At 42.9% G+C, this 23,569-nt stretch overlaps 3 protein-coding genes across 3 annotated transcripts; 1 reads left to right on the top strand and 2 right to left on the bottom strand.

The window, feature by feature from the left end:
• Nucleotides 1–19,229, bottom strand: LOC147608223 (uncharacterized). Its single transcript, XM_086789242.1, has 5 exons — nucleotides 18,972–19,229; nucleotides 17,535–17,756; nucleotides 16,700–17,395; nucleotides 16,335–16,582; nucleotides 1–1,486 (listed from the first exon to the last, which is right to left on the bottom strand). The coding sequence occupies exons 1-3, from the start codon at nucleotides 19,227–19,229 to the stop codon at nucleotides 16,988–16,990; spliced, it is 888 nt and encodes a 295-aa protein (XP_086645368.1). The 3' UTR covers nucleotides 1–1,486; nucleotides 16,335–16,582; nucleotides 16,700–16,987.
• Nucleotides 13,925–15,064, top strand: LOC147608224 (uncharacterized). Its single transcript, XM_086789243.1, has one exon. The coding sequence runs from the start codon at nucleotides 14,257–14,259 to the stop codon at nucleotides 14,932–14,934; it is 678 nt and encodes a 225-aa protein (XP_086645369.1). The 5' UTR covers nucleotides 13,925–14,256; the 3' UTR covers nucleotides 14,935–15,064.
• LOC147608222 (uncharacterized) lies at nucleotides 19,228–21,278 on the bottom strand. The gene is made up of 3 exons (XM_086789244.1): nucleotides 20,530–21,278; nucleotides 19,461–19,683; nucleotides 19,228–19,362 (listed from the first exon to the last, which is right to left on the bottom strand). Exons 1-3 carry the CDS (start codon nucleotides 20,645–20,647, stop codon nucleotides 19,329–19,331), a joined length of 375 nt encoding a protein of 124 aa, XP_086645370.1. The 5' UTR covers nucleotides 20,648–21,278; the 3' UTR covers nucleotides 19,228–19,328.
• Nucleotides 21,279–23,569: the final 2,291 nt, after the last annotated feature.

Here is a 23,569-nt window from a genome sequence, read left to right as displayed (position 1 = left end):
TTTCCCCGAGTTAACAAGTAGTTGTCCTCAATTGTACTGCCTCAATCGACGCTTCTGTACATGTTTATCATGGGTGTTGCCTCAATCGACGCTTCTGCACTATAAAACAGTAACATATTTATCATGGGTGTTGCCTCAATCGGCGATTCTACACCATAAAATAGTTACTTGGGTGTTGCCTCAATCGACGCTTCTACACCATAAATATTTTCATAGGGGAGTTTATAAAAAATCCATACACCGCCTCAATCGGCGCTTCTGTGTATTGAGTTAATATAAAAAAATCCGTACACTGTCTTAATCGGCGCTTCTGTGTACCAATTAACAAAAATCTGTACACTGTCTCAATCGATGCTTCTGTGTATTAGTTAATAAAAATCCGTACACTGTCCCAATCGGTGCTTCTGTGTACCATTTAAGATGTTTGATGTTTATAAGTAGATATGAGTGATGGGTATTTGGCATTCAAAAAAGATTCTTGAACCCATTGGGCTTCTTCAATTTAATGATTTTTGTCCTTGACCAAATATCTATGATATTGTTAATCAACACGGGTCGTTTTGTGACATTATGATCAAAAAGAGATTATCTCTAAATGGACATACTAAACTTGTTAAAAAGAATGATGTATATGCCAATAAGGAGGTGATTCCAATCATTATGCATTGTCATTAATTTTGTAGATAAGTTTAAAAGTTCCATACCTATAAAGAACAAATTTGTATGTAATCATGTATACATCATGAATGTGCGCTAACATAAGCAAATATGTAAATTTTAATTGTGATATGCTTTATATATCAAGAGAAAAACCTTGTAACAAGCATAAATTGAATAAAACATACCTCGTCATGCTAGAAACTTTGTTTTTAGAGTGATACCTCTTATACCTTCCTTGATGAAGAGGATGATGACATGGAAGTAAAAATATAATCATCAAAGTTAACTTTGAATAGAGGAGAAAGCATGGCTCTAAAAGAGACATGCATTTTCTCTTAAAGTGTCTCTACACAAAAAGAAAGATTAACTTTTTTTTAGTATTAATTTGTATACCATCATGCATAAATACTAACATAGGTAAGTTTATTCCTTTTTTTTCACATGCTTCTTTTAATCAAGAGAAAATCTTTAGTGCAACATGAATTGAATAAACACATACCTGGTAGTCCAAGAATTTCTCTATATCGATACCTTTTTTTTTTCCTTGAAGATGATGATGATGACTTGGAAGTGTAACAAAAAAATTTATGCTTTTCCTCTAAAACTATCTCTACACACAAATAGAGTTTAGCTTTTCATGATAGAACAAAAGCATGTCTTCTTATACAAAAACAAAAGAAAAATAGAGTTTAGCTTTTTATATTAGAACAAAAGCATGTCTTCTTATAAAAAAAAATAGAAGAACTCCCTTAGAGAGAATAAATCGATGACCATAGATCGAACGCGTTGCTCTGATACCACTGTAGTAGAAACTCAAAAACAAAATCTGTAAAAGAAGTTATTCTTTAATTAAAGATAACCTCTTCAATGTATTATTTATTAAACATAATCAAATCACACAACTTATATATATATATATATATATATATATATATATATATATATATAACAAAATAAAGAAACTTAACAAAGAAAGACTCACCATAGGGCCCAACCTCCCCCATGACAGAAGCCATGGTTTTCTATCCTCCATTATGAAATTATAGTTCTTTACATAGAGAGTTTCATATTATATTTTGTACAAAAAGAAACAAATACTATGTTACTCTTACGCTTGGGAATACATCTGATTATTGTAGGAACTCCTAGGTGTCGATTTTGGCAGTTTTGACATCACCGTTGCGTTCAAAACATGCCAAAACCTTAATAACAACTCATCAAATACTGAATTCCGATGTGAGATGAGTGAGAATCAATAAAATCACTTTCTTGTCCCGTTTTCCAGTTATGCGCGCGCTCCTACTTTTTCCTCCAAAAATCACTTAAAATATAGAGATAAAAAGCATGTCCAGCTTTAAAAGCTTACTTTTCTATTTTAATTGATTCTATTTATAACGAGATAACTATATATATAATTTTAAATACTTATTTCTTTGTGTGAGAAATAAATTCAATATAATATTTAATTGTTATTTTCCATCTACTCATCTGCCAATAAACATCAAACAAACATTAGATCATTATTAATTCACATTTCTATAACAAAAATCCACCAACAAAGAGCCTTCATCAACATCAATAGCATGCCGCACAACAAAAGAGCCAAAGTTAATACCAAATGTTAGTGAGTCACCAATAATGAACAAAGCCCCTACATCAACCAATGTCTTGGCTCCAATATCAATGGCCACAACCTTGGAAGCATCAACGTCAAATGAAGTCTCAACCTCTACACTAACCCAAACCATCAAAGAGTGGGTTGAATTTTTTAAAGGTTTAGTTCTTGAAACTCATTCTTTGATTTAGATAGATAATCCTTAGCTCAAAGGCCTTGAGCATATTATTAAAGACCCATTTTCTTGCACAACATACTATTACCCATGCATAATGGTGTGTTGCATGGATAAGACCGCATTACAAGGTCGTGCATAGATATATAACATTTTATTCCATGCACATGTACATAAACCACCTAGATTCATTCAAGGTGGGGGGGAGGGGAAGTCATTCAAAATGTGGATCCAAGTTATATCTGTAACGAGCATTGTTTTGGGAATATTTTTTTCATTTTTAAGGAAAATATCTCCATGATTTTCACTTCTAATGCCCATAACATATACAAAAATATTGGGGACATTGCCATATCATGAGCCTTGTAGGTGCGTCTACTTATCAATCAATAATAACAAATCACCAATATTGTCACTCTTGTTTTCTTGGACTTATTGTTTTATTTTTCATTTTTTGCTTTTTGTTCACTAAAACTTTAGATCCAACGAGCGAGTAGGTACACAAAGGATAATGGCAAGCACTACAAGAGGTTTAGGGCATACCGACGGCTGTATACCGACGCCAAGGCCCCGTCGTCGGTATGGGCGTCGGTCAACCGGAGGGAATTGTTGGATTGTTGAAAAATCAAATTTTCGTTTACCGTGGCCTATACCGGCGCATATACCGACGCTTATACCAGCGTATATACCGACACTGATATCGACGGGTATATCGACGTAAATCCCGACGGTTATACCATTAATTTAATTACCGGCGCATGTACCGACGTTGATTCCGACGCGTATACCGACGAACATACCGTCGCTTAAAAAACGGTAAGAGCCGCGAACGCTCCCAGATCTGCAATTGCAGATCTGAGAGCAAGAAAACCAGGTAACCCTCTCTCTCTCTCTCATGCATTTCTCCCTCTCTCTCTCTCATGTACACACCTCTCTCTCTCTCTTGTGCTACACACACACACACAAACACACAACATGTGTATTGAGGGAGAGGGAGGGAGAGGAAGAGAGGGGGAGGGAACCCTCTCTCTCTCTCTCATGCATTTCTCCCTCTCTCTCTCTCATGCACACACATCTCTCTCTCTTTGTTGTGCTGCACACACACACACACAAAAACACAAGAACATGTGTATTGAGGGAGAGGGAGGGAGAGGAAGAGAGAGAGAGAGAGAGATTGGGGGGAGAAAATGGAGCGAGGAAGAGGGAGAGTTAGAGAGAGAGAGAGAGGGAAGGGCACATGTGTATTGAGGGAGAGGGGGGGAGAGGAAGAGAGAGAGAGAGAGAGAGATTGGGGGGAGAAAATGGAGCGAGGAAGAGGGAGAGTTAGAGAGAGAGAGGGAAGGGAGAGAACGAAGAGGGGGGAGAGAGAATAGAGCGAGGAAAAGAGGGAGAGAGAGAGATAGGGGTAGAACGATATGTGCATATGCGGATGCATATGCACATATACATCCGCATATGCACATATACATGTGCATATATGCATCCGCATATGCACATGTGTGGACATGTACATGTGCATATATGCATCCGCCTATGCACATATACATGTGCATATACACATGTACATATGTATATGTACATATACATGTGCATATGTGGATACATATGCACATGTACATGTACATCCGTATATATATATGTGCATGTACATGTACATCCATACATGCACATTTACATGTGTATGTACATGTATATGGATGCATACGCACATGTACATGTACGCATGTACATATACATGTGCAAATGCGGATGCATATACACATGTACATGCACATGTGCCATGCACATTTGCGGATGCATATGTATATGTGTACATGTAATAGAGTGAGGAAGAGGGAGGGAGAGAGAGAGAGAGAATAGAAGATGGAAAAGAAGGAGAGAGAGAAGAGGTAGAACGATATGTGCATATGCACATGTACATCCGCATATGCACATGTACATGTGCATATACGCATCCGCATATGCACATGTACGTGTATATACACATGTACATATATGCATACACATATATGTGTACATATACATGTACATATGTGGATACACATGGACATGTACGTCCGTATATGTACATGTGCATGTAGAGAGAGAAAAAGAGAGAGAGAGAGAGATTGGGGGAGAGAAAATAGAGCGAGGAAGAGAGAGTGAGAGAGAGACAAAGAGAGAGAGAGAGAGGGAAGGGAGAGAGAATAGAGTACAAGAGAGAGGAAAGGGAGAGAGACATATATACATATTTAAATCAACACTAATGTATTTTTTTACTTGTTTTAGTACTATCGTTTTTGCTTTCATACACACGTACACTCGCATAACCGCTCTATTTCTCGCAAGTCCACCAAACACACAAGGTAAGCCTAAACCCTCAGTTTTAATATTCAAGAGAAAGAGTGTGTGTGTTGTCTAGTTCATAGATTTACGTATTTTACGTATTCTACACATATAGGTCATGCACATAGGCACACGCATAGATATACGCATTCACATAGGCATAGACATACGCATTCACATAGACAGACATACGCATAGACATGCATGCATAGACATACACATTCGCATAGAGCATGCGCATACACATGCTCTATGCGAATGTATATGCCTATTAGTGTATGTGAATGCGTATGTCTAGTTCATAGATTTTACGTATTCTACACATATAGGTCATGCGCATAGGCACACGCATAGATATACGCATTCACATAGGCATAGACATACACATTCACATAGGCATAGACATACGCATAGACATGCACGCATAGACATACGCATTCGCATAGAGCATGCGCATACATATGCTCTATGCGAATGTATATGCCTATTCGTGTATGTGAATGCGTATGTCTAGTTCATAGATTTACGTATTTTACGTATTCTACACATATAGGTCATGCGCATAGACACACGCATAGACATACGCATTCACATAGGCATAGACATACGCATTCGCATAGAGCATGCGTATGCGCATGCTCTACGCGAATGTATATGCCTATGCGTGTATGTTAATGCGTATGTCTAGTTCATAGATTTACGTATTTTACGTATTCTACACATATAGGTCATGCACATTCACATAGTAGGTGTTGTCCGATTTTTTCCAATCTCGCACATTCACATGTACATATGTACATACACACACCCATATACACACACATATGTTAAAATAAGCCAAGGCAGGACAGGATTCATTATCTCCAACTGCTTTGCTATTGTGATAGCCTCGCCGGTGTCTTGGGGTGAGCTGGTGTCTTAGTAGTGCCCTCTCTTTCGGAGAGGTACCATTGGTTTTAGCACTACTGAGCATCTAGAAAGCACTCCGAGTCGGGATTTCGGGAAGAGCACTGTTGAACCACCTTGTCTGGTTTGTTTTAATACTTGTGTGGTTGATTACAAGAACACATGAACGCACACATGCACATACACCTAGACGCATGTGTACTCTATGCGAATGTATATGCCTATGCGTGTCTTTAAAAAGCTGAAAATTCGCATTATGCGTAAGTAGAACGGGATGTTACAAAGTTTTTTTGGGGTTTAGGGTAAAAACAAAGTAGGTGCTGTCCAATCTCGCACATTCACATATGCATGCGCATACGCGCACACATACGCATACACATACTCGCATAGACATACGCATTCGAAGGTCGGGTAGATTTCCTGAAGAACACATTCAGAATCTGCGATTCGATTCGTCGTCGTCAATGCATGCCGGTGGTGCCTCCCCTATCAAAGCTAATTGACATTGAGAAAAAACCAAGGAAACAAACCATTTATCACAAGGGAAACACCCAAAATGTGTCTTCACTGTTGAGTATGTGTGTGTTTATGTGCAGTACAACATTGAGGCTAATGATTTAACATACCTGTTTCTCTTTTACACTTTCCTTTCCTTGCTTTTCCTCCTCCTCCCTCAGAAGCTTGGGATAAACCAATATTGTTCTCTTTCCACATTTGTTCTTCACTGCATCAAAGACCTTCCTTGCATCCACTTTCCCTTTTATGACCACCTTCTTCTCGTTTGCGTCTAGGTCTATCTTCTCCACTCCTAAGCTACTAAGTACTTGGTTTTCAAGCTAGCTCCTAAACATGGAAGGTTTAGTGAGGCTTTTGTCCACGTTTTTGCTAGTGAATCAAAATACCTCTTTTTTGGCTGTCCTGATGACTTTCGCCATGCTTGTTGTGACAAGAAGTTTGGGTGTTTTCCCATCTGGGAATAGAGTCATGCATGTGTAGACGCATGCACACATGTACATGCATGTACGCATGTAAGAGCACACACACACGCACATGTACACCTCTCTTTATGTAATTTCAAGCACGTACTCACAATTTACGTATTTTACATAATCTAGGTATCTTACGTGTACATCTCTCTACATGTACTCCGTTTCTACGTATCTTATGTAACTTATGTAATTCAGGATGGACCCATCGATGCACCTACCGGACAGGATGCCTTGTCCCTGTAGAATGTGCAAATATCAGATTTTTAGAAAGAGGAGAATTTGCGAAGACCACGTCCGAAGGTCGGGTAGATTTCCTGAAGAACACATTCAGAACTTGTGATTCGATTCGTCGCGGCAATGCATACTGGTGGACATGAACCAACGCTAGGGGGCCATGCAGACTCCGATATTCGGCCACAAGTGAGGAGGAGATCGCGTGAGACCATTGAGGATCAGAGACGGACTACAATATCGGATGAGGTGGTAGAGGAGCATGCCATGGAAGAGATGCTAGAAGCCTTTTACGAGAGCAATGACATACCGGAAACAACTGTACATGAACAGAGGACGGAACCTGTCCAATCTAGCGAGGAGGAGCGCATGCGGAAACTCGCACGATTACCTCTGTTCACTGGAGCTTGTGTAGGAGAAGGAATTAGGGTTAGGTCATGTGGGAGACATACACAGAGAAGAACAAGAGAGAGAGAGAGAGTTGTGGGGATAAGTCAACTCATCAAGAAGGAGTGTGTGACTCCCCTATCACACATGTATATTGCACCAGTACACATAGTGCACTTAGTACATTAAAAGTACTAAGTGTACTATGTACTATAACTTATGGGCTTGTACACACTATAAGGGTGGGCATAACGCCTTTACCCCAACAACCTCCCACTTAAAGGCAAAGTGCCCTTAAGTAAAGGAAAAGAAAAATCAGCATGTACATGATAATATACAAGGCCATATCAAGGCTGAAACTGGCCTCATCCAATGCCCATCAAGTGTCTGCAATGAGCAAACCGCTCCGGAGGCAAACTCTTTGTCAACAGATCAGCCGGGTTGTCATCCGTATGAATCTTAACAAGCTGAATTTGCTTGTTCTCTATCACCTCTCTGATGAAGTGATACTTCACATCCACATGCTTCGTCTTTGCATGAAAGACAGGGTTCTTTGCCAACTGGATGGCACTCTGACTGTCACAATGCAACAATGGAATATCCCCTGTATAACCCAAATCAACCACTAACCGAGATAGCCATAACGCCTCCTTGCAAGCCTCTGTGGCTGCAATATACTCGGCCTCTGTAGTAGACAAGGCAGTGCACTTCTGCATCCTGGATATCCATGACACAGCACCTCCTGTGAATGTAAACACATAACCGGTAGTAGACTTCCGGTTATCTGGATGACCGGCATAATCCGAATCCGTGTAACCATGCACTAATGCATCCTGTTTGCCAAAACAAATGCACAAATCCTGTGTGCCCTTCAGGTATCTCATGACACCTTTCACTGCTTCCCAATGCTTCTTGCCAGGGTTGGCCATGTATCTAGAAACCACTCCCACTGCAAATGCAATGTCCGGCCTAGTAGCAACCATGGCATACATGAGACTGCCACAAGCTGAAGCATACGGAATCTTGGCCATATCAGCCCTGTCTCTATCTGACTGTGGGCTGTCCGTAGCACTGAGTTTCACATATAGAGGCAAAGGAGTACTAGTCTTCTTCCCCCCGTCCATATTGAACCTCTGCAAGACTTTGCCAATGTATTCCTTCTGAGACAAATACAACACATGCTGATTTCTGTCCCGAAGTATCCGCATACCCAAGATGTGATTTGCATCACCCAAATCCTTCATATCAAAGGTTTGATGCAGCCTCTGCTTCAAGGCATCGATCTCTTTACGAGATTTCCCGACAATCAACATATCATCAACATACAAAATGAGAATCAAGAGACTGCCATCCAAAGCTTTCTTGGTGTATAAGCAGTGATCTATGTCACTTCTCCTGAATTTCTGGGATTTCATGAATGTATCAAATTTGTGATACCATTCCCTTGGTGCCTGTTTGAGCCCATAAAGACTCTTTTTCAGCTTGCATACAAGCTTCTCCTTTCCACTCACTGCATAACCCTCTGGCTGCTGCATATATATCTCCTCATGGAGATCACCGTGAAGAAAAGCAGTCTTCACATCCATCTGAATCAAGTCCAGATCATCATGCGCAACCAAAGCCAACACAGCTCTAAGTGTGGTCATTTTGACCACTGGAGAGAAGATCTCATCAAAAGTCCACACCATATTCCTGCTTGAAGCCCTTAGCCACTAACCTGGCTTTGTATCTTGGCTTTGCATCTGGTGCAACTTTGAGCCTGTAAACCCACTTGCATGGCAAAACCTTCTTGCCTGCAGGCAAATGCACCAACTTCCAAGTTCCATTTTTATGGAGAGAATCCATCTCTGACTTCATGGCACGCTCCCATAGAGCTTTGTCTGCCCTCTGTAAAGCCTCTTTATAACATGAGGGCTCCCCACAGTCAGTGAGCATCAAGTAGTCAACCCCTGGAACAAACCTGTCAGGGGCTCTGGAGGGTCTAGTGGACCTCTGTACCCAATGACCATCATTTGCAGGTTGCTGTCCAGCCTGCATATCACCCATTGGTGGCTCTTGTTCCATGCCATAAGGCTGAAAAATCATGCCCGGTATATCCTCTAACTGTGGTATATCCATAGGGATATCTTCTGCCATCTCTGGCTGTCCATTTGGACCATTTTCAGCACCATTTAAGGGCTGGTTTTCCTGCTGTAATGGCTGATTTACAGCCCTTTGTTGTTGTCCATGATGTCCATCATCATCAAAGATGACTCTGCCAGGCTCCTGTTGCCTTGCAGGCTCCTTATACATGCATGTTTCATCAAAAATGACATCATTGCTGCGTATAATCTTTCTATTTATGGGATCCCAAAGTCTATACCCCATTTCACCTCTGTCACCATATCCTAGGAATATGCATTTGTGAGACTTAGGATCAAGTTTGGTGCGCATTTCCCTGCGTATGTGCACGTACGCAACGCAACCAAACACTCTCAAGTGCTTGTATGACGGAGGCTTCCCTGTCCATACTTCTTCTGGCACTTTCCCACCAAGCCTCGTGTTAGGTGACCTGTTTATAAGGTGAACGGCTGTCATAACAGCTTCAGCCCAAAAACCATGAGGTAATGCAGCATGTGACAACATAGAACGGACCTTCTCCTGTATGGTCCTGTTCATCCTCTCTGCTGTCCCGTTTTGTGGAGGATCATAAGGAGTAGAGAGCTCCCTCTTGACGCCTTTAGCATCACAAAAGTCCTGAAACTGTTTGGACATATACTCCCCACCATTGTCGGAACGCAAAGCCTTCAATGTTTTGCCAGTTTGATTCTCAACAAGAGCAACAAACTTCTGAAACACTGAGAATGTATCACTCTTCAAACGAAGAGGATAAACCCACACCTTGCGTGTGGCATCATCAATAAAAGACACAAAATATTTTGCCCCTCCCAAAGAAAGCTGAGGCATCTCACATACATCTGTATGCACAAGCTCTAATTGAGCATCTTTCTGTCCAAGAGCTTTCTTGTGGAGGCACTGTAGTTGCCTACCATATATACAATGCTCACAAAACTGAAAACTTGAAAACTTTAGAGAAGGCAAGTAACCCAAACGAGACAATTGCTCCATTCCCTTGACACTCATGTGTCCCAACCGGCTATGCCACAGAGAAATTTCCGGCAGCTCGGTTGCATTTACATTAGCATGGTGACAAACACCTGCATGCATGAAGTAAAGAGTGTCCACCTTAGAGCCTCTGGCAACAACCAGTGAGCCCTTACTAATTTTTCACTTTCCACTACCAAATGTGGTAACATAATCAGCATCATCAAGCTGTCCAGTAGAAAGCAGATTCTTCTTGATCTCGGGCACATGCCTGACATCATGGAGCATAAGCTGTGAGCCATCTGAAAATACAAGCCTCACATCACCTCTGCCAAGAATCTTGCATGCATGGTTATCACCCAAATAAACCACTCCTTCATTGCCAGCAATATACCTGACAAACAAGTCTCTGCAACCTGTGACATGAAAGGAGGCACCTGAATCAATGATCCATGAGTGCATACCAGGACCACCTGTAAGAAGTGAATGGGCATCAAGTGAAGACGTAAAGAGGACCTCATCCTCACTGCCACCTGCATGTGACACATTGATTTCTTCAATCTTGACTCCACTTTTGCCCTTCGGCTTTACATCTTTGGCTTCATCCTTGTCTTTGTCTTTGCCTTTTCCCTTTTCTTTTTGATCATTTTTCCATTTGTAGCATTGCTTTTTAATGTGTCCCTTCTTGCCACAATAATGGCATTCCAAATCCTTTTTGGAGCGAGACTTGCTCCTTCCCCTTTCTTGGCTTTTTCCCCTTTGTTGGGATCTCCCACGTGCATTCATTGCATTGGACTTTCCAACAGAGTTGTTTTTCCTGTTCATCTCTTCTTGAAGAAGAGCACCCTCAACATCTGCATATGACAGCATAGCATTCGAATTGCTAGTGGCTGTCCTGAATGTGTCCCAACTCTCTGGCAAAGTGCATAACAAAAAAGTGGCTTTGAACTCATCGTCCATTGCCAACTTTTGATTAATGACCTGGCTGACAATACCATTAAACTCATTTAGATGGGCTGTCATAGACGCCCCTTCCTTCATCTGAAGACCTATGAGTTTCTTCAACCAATACACTTTGCTTGAGGCACTTTGTTGGGCATACAAGTCCTGTAATCTCTGCCACATTCCCCAAGCTGTCTTCTCTTCACGAATGCTGAAAAGTAATGAGTCTGACACAGACAACATGATAGTAGATCTTGCCAGCTCATCCATATCTTCCCACTCTTCAGCAGTAAGAGAAGCGGGCATCACACCCCTTTCTTTGATAGGCTTGTGCTGCTTTTTCTGGAGCAACACATTGTAGCACTGGGTTTGCCAAATATCATAATTATGCGAGCCTTCAAGCTTCTTGATGTGAAGCAATGAAGAGCTCTCACCTGTGGTTGCCATAGCAATATGCAACCTGTCAATGCCTGACTCCCTGCAAAATGTGTAAACACTGCACCAAAAGCACACAAAGTGCTCACAGTTTTTCTCCCAAAGTTTATCTCCCACTGCGGAAGCACAAATGCAACTTTTCTCCCACTTTATGTGATGAAATCACCAAAATCTGGTTGCTGCAGATTTTGGACAGCACCTTAAATGTACTCTTTTGCCCTTCCAAAGTACTGTACAGCAGTACTAAGTGCTCTCCAATGATGTACCAAACCTGTACCGACAAGTACAGCAGCTGAAATTGAACCTTTTGATCACTCAAAACAGTGTACAGCCATGCCAAAACTTGCACAAAGCTGTGCCAAATCTGTACCAACAGGTACAATAGCAATAAATGCTCTCCTGGCTGTCCAAATGAGTGAAAATCAGACTTTTACAGTCCTGTACACTGCATACAACAGTCCCGAACAGAAATTGGGCAAAAGCCCCTTGACTGCAAGCTGATTTTTGAGGATTCAAGGCATAAATGTCTTGCCTGCTGCTTTGCCAAGCTCAACAAGCATAAGAACTTGAAAAGCCCCTTGATTTAAGATCAATTGCTGATCATACATGGTACATTGACGCACATGAAGGCATCCAGAGTGTTCACGATGCTTCCCCTTGGCCACATATACATCAAATACATGAAAGCCCCTTGATTTACAGGCACATTGAGTGCTTGTAAGGCATCAACACATTATCCACATCATCAAATGCGATTGCCTGCGTGCAAATCAACCAAATCGGCACAAAAGCCCCTTGATTTGCACTGCAATTTGCTGCAATTTTGCCCAAATGTGCGATTTCTCACATCATACAGCATGTATGAGTGCTTAATTGCACAATTACATCAAAAGCCCCAAATTTCGACATCCAATTTCCTGCAAATTGATCCTGATTGTGACCAATTTCCTGCAAATTGATCCTGATTGTGACCAATGTCACCCAATTTTGCCAATTTTGCTCAAAAATTGAGCAATTCGACACCTGTATCTGCTCAATTGTTGATTGTACTTGCTCAATTGCAAATCCCAAAAAAAATTTGAGGAAAATACCTTGTAATTTTCTGATTTTTCTCTGATTTGCAGGAAAGGGGGGTTTGCTGATGCTGATGCTGAAAGCTATTGCTGCCTATTGCTCTCTTCTGCTGCTGCCACGAGGAAGGAAGAAACACCGCCTTCAATAAGTGCAGCCGGGCATGCTCTTCGCTCACAAACTCTGGCTGCCCTCTCCACAAAAGCCTGATGGAAATGGGAAGAAAGCTTCCCACGTCGAACAACTTCGATTCGTTGCAGAAAATTGTAATGAGGAAGCAGGCGACACAAGCCACTGAGAAGAGCTTGGGAGATACAGCAGCCGATCCTCTGACGCACATTGGAGCAGGGGGGAGAGGTAGATACAGATCGAAAAACCTGCCTTCGCTAATACGCCTAGTGGCTTACGTGTCCGACTGAATTGGACGTCTGGCTGCACGTTGACTCTTCCCTGCGCCTGTGTTCGCTCCACGCTCAAAGCCTTGTGGTTCGCTATGCTGCCTTCGCCGTCTCCGCCAGCAGCGCTAGAATTCGATGGACGCCCGCCACCAACTTCCCTAATAATTCAACGCCTTCGCTAAGCTGCCGCCGACTCGCTGTGTAGTGCTACGTCGCCTAGCGCCAGTGGGCAGCCCTCGCTTGGCTGCTGGGCAGCCCTCGCTTGGCTGCTGGGCAGCTGGGCAGCCCACGCTGCTGGCTGGGCAGCAGCTGAGCAGCCCACAATGGCTGGGCAGAAAAAAAAAATTCAGCAGGCGACCAGCATGACAGGGCTGAATACGACCAGAATAGAAGGACAGAAATCAGCAGGAGCCATCAAGGAGAAGAGGGAGGGACCAAAGCTCTGATACCAGTTGTGTAGGAGAAGGAATTAGGGTTAGGTCATGTGGGAGACATACACAGAGAAGAACAAGAGAGAGAGAGAGAGTTGTGGGGATAAGTCAACTCATCAAGAAGGAGTGTGTGACTCCCCTATCACACATGTATATTGCACTAGTACACATAGTGCACTTAGTACATTAAAAGTACTAAGTGTACTATGTACTATAACTTATGGGCTTGTACACACTATAAGGGTGGGCATAACGCCTTTACCCCAACAGAGCTAAGATTTCAGTGCTTCGTGCATCATTGGCATTGCTCAACTTACAATCCCTCTTCGGTTGGTCGGACAATAGTGTCGACGCATTGCTCAAGTGAGTGTTTCCAATGTTTTCAATCTTTTTTGTATAATACACGCGTATTCATGGCATTAATATATACATTTTTTTAACGTATTGCAGCCTCTTAAAAGACCAAATATTGCCCGACGAGAACGAACTGCCTCCAACCCGTCAAGATGCGAAGGACGTGCTGACCTCTTTAGGATTGGACTACAAAAAAATCCATGCTTGTCCTAAAGACTGCGTCTTATTTCGAGGCAAGTATGAGGACCTTTCAATGTGTCCAAAATGTGGTTCCAACAGGTATCGGGAGGATGCCCAAGGATCGATTGTGCCAGTCAAGGTCCTCAGGCACTTTCCGATTATTCCACGTATCACATACATGTACAGGTGCAAAGCTATTGCAGAACTAATGACATGGCATCAGAAGAACAGGTCTACGGACAATGTCTTCAGAGTACCGGCGGACTCGCCATCGTGGAGACACATTGAAGAGACGTACGCTAGCTTCAAAAATGAGCCACGCAATCTGCGTCTAGGAATGGCAATGGATGGAGTAAATCCGTTTGGCGTTCGCAGCACATCGTGGAGCACATGGCCGGTGTGCCTTGTGAATTATAATCTTCCGCCTTGGCTTGCAATAAAAAGGGGCCACTTTCTCTTATCATTGATAGTTCCTGGCAAGCACAAGGTGAAGAACATGGATGTGTACTTAGCTCCTCTGATTGATAAGCTACAAACGTTATGGACGGGTATTCATGTTACAGACATGTCCAAACCAACAGGTCAACGAGCATCAATGATACAAGGCATATTAATGTGGACAATGCACGATTGGCCAGGGTATGGAGAGTGCTCTGGACTGACAGTATCAGGATATAATGCATGCATGTCCCATTTGTGGCCCCAGACTCGACGCAAGATATTCGCAGGCCCTAAAGAAGACAGTGTATGAGGGGCATGTTCGATACCTCCCGGAGGGCCATGAATTACGTGGTGGTTGCCTTGCAAGGACACCATTGCGCCGCCACTTAACAGTTGGAGACTGGAAAAAAACATGGGAAGCGTCAGGAGAAAGTCCATGTCCTGGCAACGGAGGACCCGGACAAGTTCGCGAAACAACGAAGAGCGGCGGAGAGGAGGAACGAAAGCGTAGGTTCCTCGCATCTTGGCAGCGGCGGTTACGACACGCTCCGAGAGGAGTTTGTAAGTGCCTCATTACCTAACTACTCTTGTGTATTGTAACTTTCAGAAGAGTCTCGCATACTTATTGGGATTTGTTTGGTTTTCTTGTAGTTTGCTGTGACAGGCCGACATATCCAGGAGCCCGAGGAGTGCGGGGATCTGCAAATTCCTGAGCACGGATTCCCAACTTCGATGCTAACTCTGGAAATATAAAATTCGCACGGGCTCCTGGATCAAAGAAAACCAAAGCAATTTGATCTCTAACTTTTCCCCATGCTCTACATAACTCCGTAGCATCTCCATTTGGCTGCTCGCCAACCACGTCAGGCACTAATCCAGCAGAAGGCTTAGGTTTCTTGCCCTTCTGTTCTCCTTTATCCTCAGAGCTTGCCTTAGACTTACGTTGAGGACATTCTCTAGACAGCACGTTGCCTTCATATTCTCAGTTCTCAGACCTTGGAGATAGAGCAGGTTTTGACTGGCATTTGGCTGAACACTATCCACTCCTTGCGCAGTCAGTGGGAGAGCTCTGTTGGATCATCCACTGCGGCTCTAGAGCGGCGGCTGGCTTTCCGCCGTTTGTGGGGTGCTTCTACCATTTTCTTCACCTTCTACGGTGATCAGATCCACTGGCACTATAGGCCCCCGGAGTGGTTCCTACTCCATTCATCCTACAGGCCTCCATGATCCCCACCTATTTGGTTGTGCTTCTTCAGTATACCCAGTCCTTACCACCCTGGTAGCAGGCATCTTATGCACTACCTAGGGACTGTATGATTTCCAGTACTATAGACCTGCTGCTTTCACCAAAAGAGAGAGAGAGAGAGAGAGAGAGAGAGACTCTATTGACGTCAATGGAAGGCCAAAATCAGCTTATGAGAAAAATCAATCTACAATGATGGCGTATCCTCTTGTACAAAATGAAAATCCTAAACAACTAGCCGTGGTGGCTGAGAGCATCAGGGAGGTGTGTAGCTGGATATATACAATATAATCATGAGTATGAGAGGATAAGGATGGAGCTCTACCACTAACGGCTCTGTTGCAATACTATACACAACGAGGGGGAGAGAGAGAGAGAGAGAGAGAGAGAGAGATTAGACCTTGAACAGAAAATATGCAAACAACCTTGAACAGCAGATATGCAAAACACCTTACAAAAGCTCTTACTTGAATAATGTGCTGTACGTTGTTACGAACAAATAGGTGTGGCTGCTTTTCCATGATTTTGTTCATCACATCCAACCCCTGCGCGACAGCTGTTGAAGGATCCTTATTTTGACCAGAAGGCTGAACGCTGCATAGGAGTTTCTCAAGATAATTGAACTTGACATTTGCTGTGGGCCACACTTCTAAGGCTTGAGTAAGAAGATCCAAAGCCTGTTTGTACATAGCAGCCATCTCTCTGTCCTTGGGCTCTGTTACCAAGGCCACCCGCCATGCAAAACAGTGTTAAGAAAATGCTTCTAGAAGCTTCTCGCCCTCCTCCAATAAACCACTCTGGGCATATAACGACACACAAACTAGATACTTACTCTTATGAGGAAGTTGATGATCATTTCCTCCATGGCAGCATTCGGCTTGAATTCCTCATCGGGTTGCCCCATGGAGCCAGGAGTACCAATGTTTGGTATCATACCAGCACTCGCACCAATTCCCGGGGACATGGCCGACAAAGATGGCAACCCACTCTCCGTTTTCACGCGCTTGCTCACGTCATCACCCATGCCAGGCAGCCCAGCTGTCTCACTACTCCGCTTGGATCCCACTACTCCAGCTACATTCTCACTCGGGGTTGCACTAGACATGCTGGTATCTCCAATCTAGCAGTGTCCTTCGGCTTCAGCTGCCAACTTGGCTTCTGCTTGCCTTCGCTTCTCCCAGGCCACTACTAGACCAGCAAGCTCAATGGCCAGTCGTCTGTTCTCCGGGGCAGTATTAGATGGAAGACCCAGCCGGCTAAGAGCGTTAACCATTTGTGGGACAAACTGGGCACGGCAGCTGTAAAATAGTAGATCTGAATGCCGGACCAGCAGCTGGAAAATGTGAATGGAGTTGGGCACCGAGTGTCCCTCCTCCAAAAGAATCTTCTTTGTGTAGCGTATCCAGATAGGTATTTTATAGTCTCCCAGTGGTAACCTCTTGGGAAGAGCTGGCATAAGGACATCAAGGGCCTGTCGTACAAGGACTCTGTTTTCGGGTTGACAAGTACGTAAGAGGGCAACAAATACCTGAAACATGTACAAACCCTCAAATTTAGCCTAGAGAGAGAGAGAGAGAGAGAGTGCGCGCGAAAGAGAGAACGTGTGCGTGCGTGTGTGAGACATAAGTATACTCCCAATAAAAGCAAAAAGGACAGACAATTTTAACCTGAAGTATGATTTTTTCTGGGGCCTGGTAAGCTTCAAGAAAATGGCGCACATTGACAAAGGCCCACTGCTTGCTCGCACTTTCCTCACGCTTCAAATGATTCCATCCAAACTTGATCAGCTCCTTACGGTGATGAACCAATTCATTTGACATGTGCTTTAGCAGGAAAGTTGCTAGTTGCAAGAGCTCTATTCTCAGGGGTTCTTCATATTCTGCACTAACCTGGTGTGAATGGACAACAAAAGAATAATTGATCATAATCATGTCCTTAAGTCAAGCGTTTGCCTATTTGTTTGACAAATCTGGTGAATGAATTCTGTCCCCAGCACATGTTGGTCTAGTGGTAAAACTTGAGCCTCATAACCTAGAGGGTTTTGGCTACACGACCTATTGGATGCATCATCATCTATAGAGGCACCTATGTTCATCTGGTGTGCTTGTACGGTCCAAGCTCGACCCCTAAGAACACTCAGGTGAACCCTCCTTATCTCAATAGTTAGCAGCCTGAACCCCCAAAACTGCAGTGCACACAGAAAGATGTCGAGGCCTCTATTGGGATTACTCCTCCCAACCACGCACAGTGAGTAGTCGCCCTTCACAAAGCTGAGGTGACTCACATGTATTAAGCCACTTCAGAGAGTAATATAACCACTAGTTCCCACGTGAACTCCTGAATAGCTTACTACTCAGCCTCAGCTCTTGGTCATACATAACCTTGTGTGCTTTAACCATCATGCCTCCTGAACCCATAAGTGAGTCCTTAGACACACAGATGGTCCAGCTCTTGCAATGTTTGTCAGAATGGGCAGCGGAAGAAGAATGAGAACAAGGTGATGGAGCAGAAACGCAAGAGATAGGACAATGTAGAAGGTCTTGGCAAGCTCTATATCCAGTAGGCAACTCTGTACAAAGCATTCAACAACACACACACTGGAGGAGAGCCATGCCCACCCTTATATACAGGTAAGCATGCTGGGTCGGTCGTGGAGCAGGGGAAAATTCTTAAGAGTGGTTTCACGTGGGGAAAACCAGCAACCCCTGAGATGCACTAAGATTCCCTCGCTGGTAGTTGTACAGGAGGCCAATCCCACAACAAAGGGCCTGTGCATATGGTGAGTGAGCCTAAGTAGGAAGTGATAAGCATTTGGAAGGTGAAGAACCTCTAACACCCTCCCTAATGCAACAAATGCGCTGAAAATCGGCTAAAGAAGATGCAACACGCCTAACATACTAGAGTTATTTGAAGAAGCACCAAAAGCTACAACACGACAGTCGTAGACAGCACGCCTCAAGTAGTTTAAAAAACACTTGACCAGACGTTTGCTCTCTTTGACCTGCCCAAAAAGTCATAACCACTATTAAGGTACCTAATTTCCCCGTCAAATCTCAGTACAACCACCTTTATCTTATGAATCTCCTCCTACTGACATTTCCTACCTGATTTAGTGTCAAGTTCTGCTCATTTTGTAGTCGAGCCTGCCGTGCAGGAGAGTGCCAAACCCGAAGCAGAGCGTCAAATACAGGCCGATTGTTGTACAACCAATCGGGCATCAAATTTACCAACACCGAGATCAATGCTATTCCCTGAAACTGGAGCTCTGGAGTCTCTGTAGCAGTGCTAGGACCGCCAGCCTGGACAGTAACCGAGCTCTCTGCTCCCGTTAGGCCCACGCCAGCATCTGGCGGGTTCGGCATTCCTACGGCATTGGCATCCTCCTGAGCTGCCAGAGTGTCCTGAGTGAATATTTTAGCAATGATTTTATCTGGAGATTTTGCCAGCTCCTCCCGAAGCACCTAACCCGCATCAGATCTTATTATATCCAAAAATCTGCAATAGTAGAAACACACAAAAGGTCAGGTAGGACCACATCCAAATGGACAGCCGCCCATGGTGCGGGACCCACATTATAAGTTACCATTACAGACCTCCTGAAGTACCCCGGCTGTGTCAATCGAGCCAGAAAGTAATCCACAGCATCTGCTGCGTAGCGATTTAGGAACTTCGTCAAAGGTAGGCGGTAAGGACTATTGAGTTCACTGTGGATCTGGCCCGAAGGTAAAGCAGCTTCTAACTGCATTGTCAAAGTGACCAGCTCATCCAGAAACTTCCCTGCTGCCGCTGGGAGAAGATGAAATAGCTCGATGATGGCTGTCATAACACAAGTGTTGTCAGAATCTAGGTTGCCTACTGTGTACCTCCCTGATGCAAGACATGCTCCCGCCAAAGTATTCACCCACTTTCTTTCTCTAGCTCCCCCCTCTGTGGTCTATAGATATCCGATCTTTTAAAACTTTGCAACCTCTAAAATAGAGGTTATCTCTATGAAGATGTCTGAGAGGGGTTTTACTGGTTGGAAAATACTTGGCTAAACACACTATTATCTTGTCTTGTTGTGTGAGATGTTCCTACGTAGTGCAGAGAGTTCCTCATTTTCTATGGTTTTGGCCCCACTCTCAAGACGGCTTAATCATGCACTCCAGATAACTCAAAGCACAATTCCATTTGCACATTTTTGGCAAATCTTTTGGGTTTTTGGTCGAATATCAGTAACACTTGAGCACTAAATGCTTCTCCTGCAATAGGTCAGATTTGGGCTTTCTGGTCTGTTGGGACCTTGGCAAAAATGTTACCCTATCCTCTGCATTTGAAGCTTTCCTTTGGACGGCCTCCCCATGCTTTGCCAGCCAACAAAATAAACAAAAGACTCATCCTTGATTAATCAATCTCAAACTCTTACAACAAGGACATACCAAAAACTCGAAAACTTGAAATCATTGGTTCTAAGCTAGTAGCGTAATCTCAAACTTTTGAGGCGAACAAAAGAGACCTTAAGACGTTGACAAGGGACAAACACAAAACTTGAAATCTAAGCTTCACAATCTCCAATGTAAAAAACTAGAACACAAAAAGGAGAACACCTCAATTAAAACCTATAAAGAGAAGCAACAACTAACTTTTGAATTGGATCAGAACATCATAGCTAAAACCACATACCAGCAGCTATTTTGGGCTCCTCTCCAGCTTTCCACAATCTCTGCGACTGGGCAAGCTTTTCAGGCTCTAGCCACTTCCTTAGATGTTCCATAAGCTTACAACAAACCCAGAGTAGCATTGAACCAATTGGATAAGAGCTCCAGCAACCGGGCAAGCCCTTGTAGCAAAGGCATGGTAAGGCTCCTTGTATGAGCAAGGTTAACCAAGATTGGCCTCAAGCTACTCTGCAGCAAGTCCTTTGATCGTGCATGTGCAGGGCTGAATCACGATGTATTGAACTCCTGAATGATTATATGTGAGTGCGTACATGGGTGCATGCGCGAATGATTGTGCGTGCATACGTGTGTGCATGTGCGCATTGCGCGTGTGTGGCCTTATATATGCATACAATACCTAATCCGAGGAGATGAAAAACACAGCATACCTAAGCTTCTTGTGCATGAATAAGCCAATTGAAAAGAAAAAAATAAGCTTGCCTGACGCAACCCCTCTTTGGCAACGGCCACAATCTCAGGAGTCCGACAAGTTAACGATTTAAAGAACATGGCTATTATTTTGGCACGCAGTTCGGCATGATCTGCCCATGCCATTGCCGTGCAGAGCAACTCGATACACGCAGTTCTGAGTTTAGTTAGGGTCACTGCCAGCTTTGGGTTCATGAACTTGCCAATCAGCGGTGTCAGCAATTTGCAAGACGCCTTGCAGAAGGTTAACCAACTCTGGTGTCATCTTCAGCAGTGGCGGTCTAATTAGCGCTAGACAGAAGTTGAGAGCCATTACAGTTCCAACCCGTATCAAGATACACGTATACATAAAGAAATTAATAAATTAATACTTAATCACAAGAAAAAATACATTAATTACTCACCAACTAGTATTACACCCGCGCGTTGCTGCTGCCGACCAAGGTTCCAGAAAAGAACTATTCCCTCTCTACAACCATCTCTCTCTCTCTCTCTCTCTCTCTCTCACACACACACACACACACACACACACATGCCCTCTCCCTCTCTCTGTCACGTACACACTCAAATGTTGAAACTCTCTCTCTCTCTCTCTCTCACATGCACACACATATACACACCTTCTCTCTCTCTCTCTCACATGCACACACATATACACACCTGCTCTCTCTCTCTCTCTCTCTCTCTCACACACACACACACACATGCACACACTCCCTCTCTCTTCTTACACTCTCCCACACATAGAAGCGCTCTCTCTCTCTCTCTCACTTACACTCTCTCTCTCTCTCTCTCACGCACACACACATATGTAAATATATAGTATATACAATATTATGTTTTAGATACATAGACACATATACTTATACATATATACATGTATTTAAAAATATAAATACAAACATCGACATAATTTAATTAATTTTGATTAAATTTTAATGTGCGAAGATGAGTGATAAGTTGTGGTCACTTTTAAATATATAGATAGATATATCATACACACACACAAACATATATATATATATATATATATATATATACATATATATATACATATGTATGTATGTATATATAAATGTAAATAGAAACACACACACACACACACACACATGTATACACATGTAGCCTCTCTCTCTCTCTCTCATGCACACACACACACACAGACTCTCTCTCTCTCTCTCTTCACGCACACTCTCACATAGAATCTCTCTCTCTCTCTCTCTCTCTCTCTCTCTCTCACACACACACACACACACACACTTAAATAGATTTACACACATATATATAATTTTAATTAATTAAATTTTAATGGTAGGGATGAGTGGTGAGGTGTGCTCACTCTCAAATAAATGCATCTTACATGTAATCTCTCTCTCTCTCTCTCTCTCTCTCTCTCTCACACACACACACACACACATGCACATGCACACTATTTATATATACATGCTTACATACCTATACATACACATACATACATAATATATATGTGTGTGTGTATCTATAGGTATGTAAGCATGTATACAAAGATTTCATTGAAAGATGTGAGATGAGATCTTCTTAGATTCAAATTCAAAATTGCATTGGAAGATGTGAGATTTGGCTCCTTCTCACGCTTGCAGGAGGAGTGGTTATTTTGAAATAGTCCCACCTCCTTTGCCCACGTGGAGGGAGGTGGGGTTGTGGTTAATCCTGTATAGATAATATAATCAAGAAAACTTGATATAGATTATTTGGAAATACTTAATCAAAAATACATTAATTACTCACTAATTGCAATCAATAGTATAATCAAGAAAACTTAACATATTTGAAAACAAAAAGCTCAATGAGTAGAATAATCTACTTCATACGAAATTGAATTTTGGTAAAGTACACAGCACGTAGCAACAGCACGTAGCAAACAATGGAAGTTTGACACGCTCGTCGCGGCTCGCTTATCTTCTTACAAAACTTAACCCAAAAATGACCTAAAAATTGACTTATAAACTAACGACTTGGGCGATTTCTACACAAAGTCACCGCCGACATATCTTGAGCACTAATTATTTACAACTTGGAATCTCATCGGCTCCGACTCATATATAGACTCTCTATTTTTAGCAACTAGAGTTGACGAGGTCCACTGGGTTCTCAAAATTGAAAAATTCAAAAATTCAAAAATTGCATTGCAGCTTCCTCGAGGCGTGTCCATCATCTTTAGGTAGTCCATTGCTCTTTGTTACTCTCCGGAACATTCTTCCCCCGGACATGCTTGTGGATTTTTGGTATTGCTATCTTTATCCTTTAAACTTGGCAGCTAGGTCTTCTGCAGACAGCAGTTCTTTGAATTTTTTGTGTGCGTTCCCAATCTTCTTTAGATTTGAGCACTTGGCAAATGGGATTATTTTATTTTGCTACTGTGTAGGCCAAAAATCGACTGGTCATACTGGCAAAATGTATAAAGACATGTGTTGATCTCGAAGAATCCTATATAAAATGTTGCCTCCCATGTAACTATATAATGAGCTGGTAGAAACGATGCGCGGGCATAGAATCCATAGAGGATCTCCTTGGGTGGTGCATAAATTTGCTCCAAA

This window comes from Cibotium barometz, chromosome 53, assembly GCF_041138505.1.
Source record: "Cibotium barometz isolate CiBa-2024 chromosome 53, ASM4113850v1, whole genome shotgun sequence".
Taxonomy (NCBI): Eukaryota; Viridiplantae; Streptophyta; class Polypodiopsida; order Cyatheales; family Cibotiaceae; genus Cibotium; species Cibotium barometz.
This window is presented reverse-complemented; position numbering and strand designations above follow the sequence as displayed.

Bases quoted from the DNA above. Each gene is read 5' to 3' on its own strand.
- LOC147608222 (XM_086789244.1), bottom strand. From the start codon at position 20,647: ATGCTACTCTGGGTTTGTTGTAAGCTTATGGAACATCTAAGGAAGTGG. The intron at 19,684-20,529 runs GTATGTGGTTTT...GTGTTATGACAG, and splicing joins GGAGCCCAAAATAGCTGCTG to CCATCATCGAGCTATTTCAT. The intron at 19,363-19,460 runs GTCTGTAATGGT...CTACTATTGCAG, and splicing joins CAGCCGGGGTACTTCAGGAG to ATTTTTGGATATAATAAGAT.
- LOC147608223 (XM_086789242.1), bottom strand. From the start codon at position 19,229: ATGCCGAACCCGCCAGATGCTGGCGTGGGCCTAACGGGAGCAGAGAGC. The intron at 17,757-18,971 runs GTAGGAAATGTC...CATTCACACCAG, and splicing joins AGAACTTGACACTAAATCAG to GTTAGTGCAGAATATGAAGA. The intron at 17,396-17,534 runs GTTAAAATTGTC...TACATGTTTCAG, and splicing joins CAGAAAAAATCATACTTCAG to GTATTTGTTGCCCTCTTACG.
- LOC147608224 (XM_086789243.1), top strand. From the start codon at position 14,257: ATGTGTCCAAAATGTGGTTCCAACAGGTATCGGGAGGATGCCCAAGGA.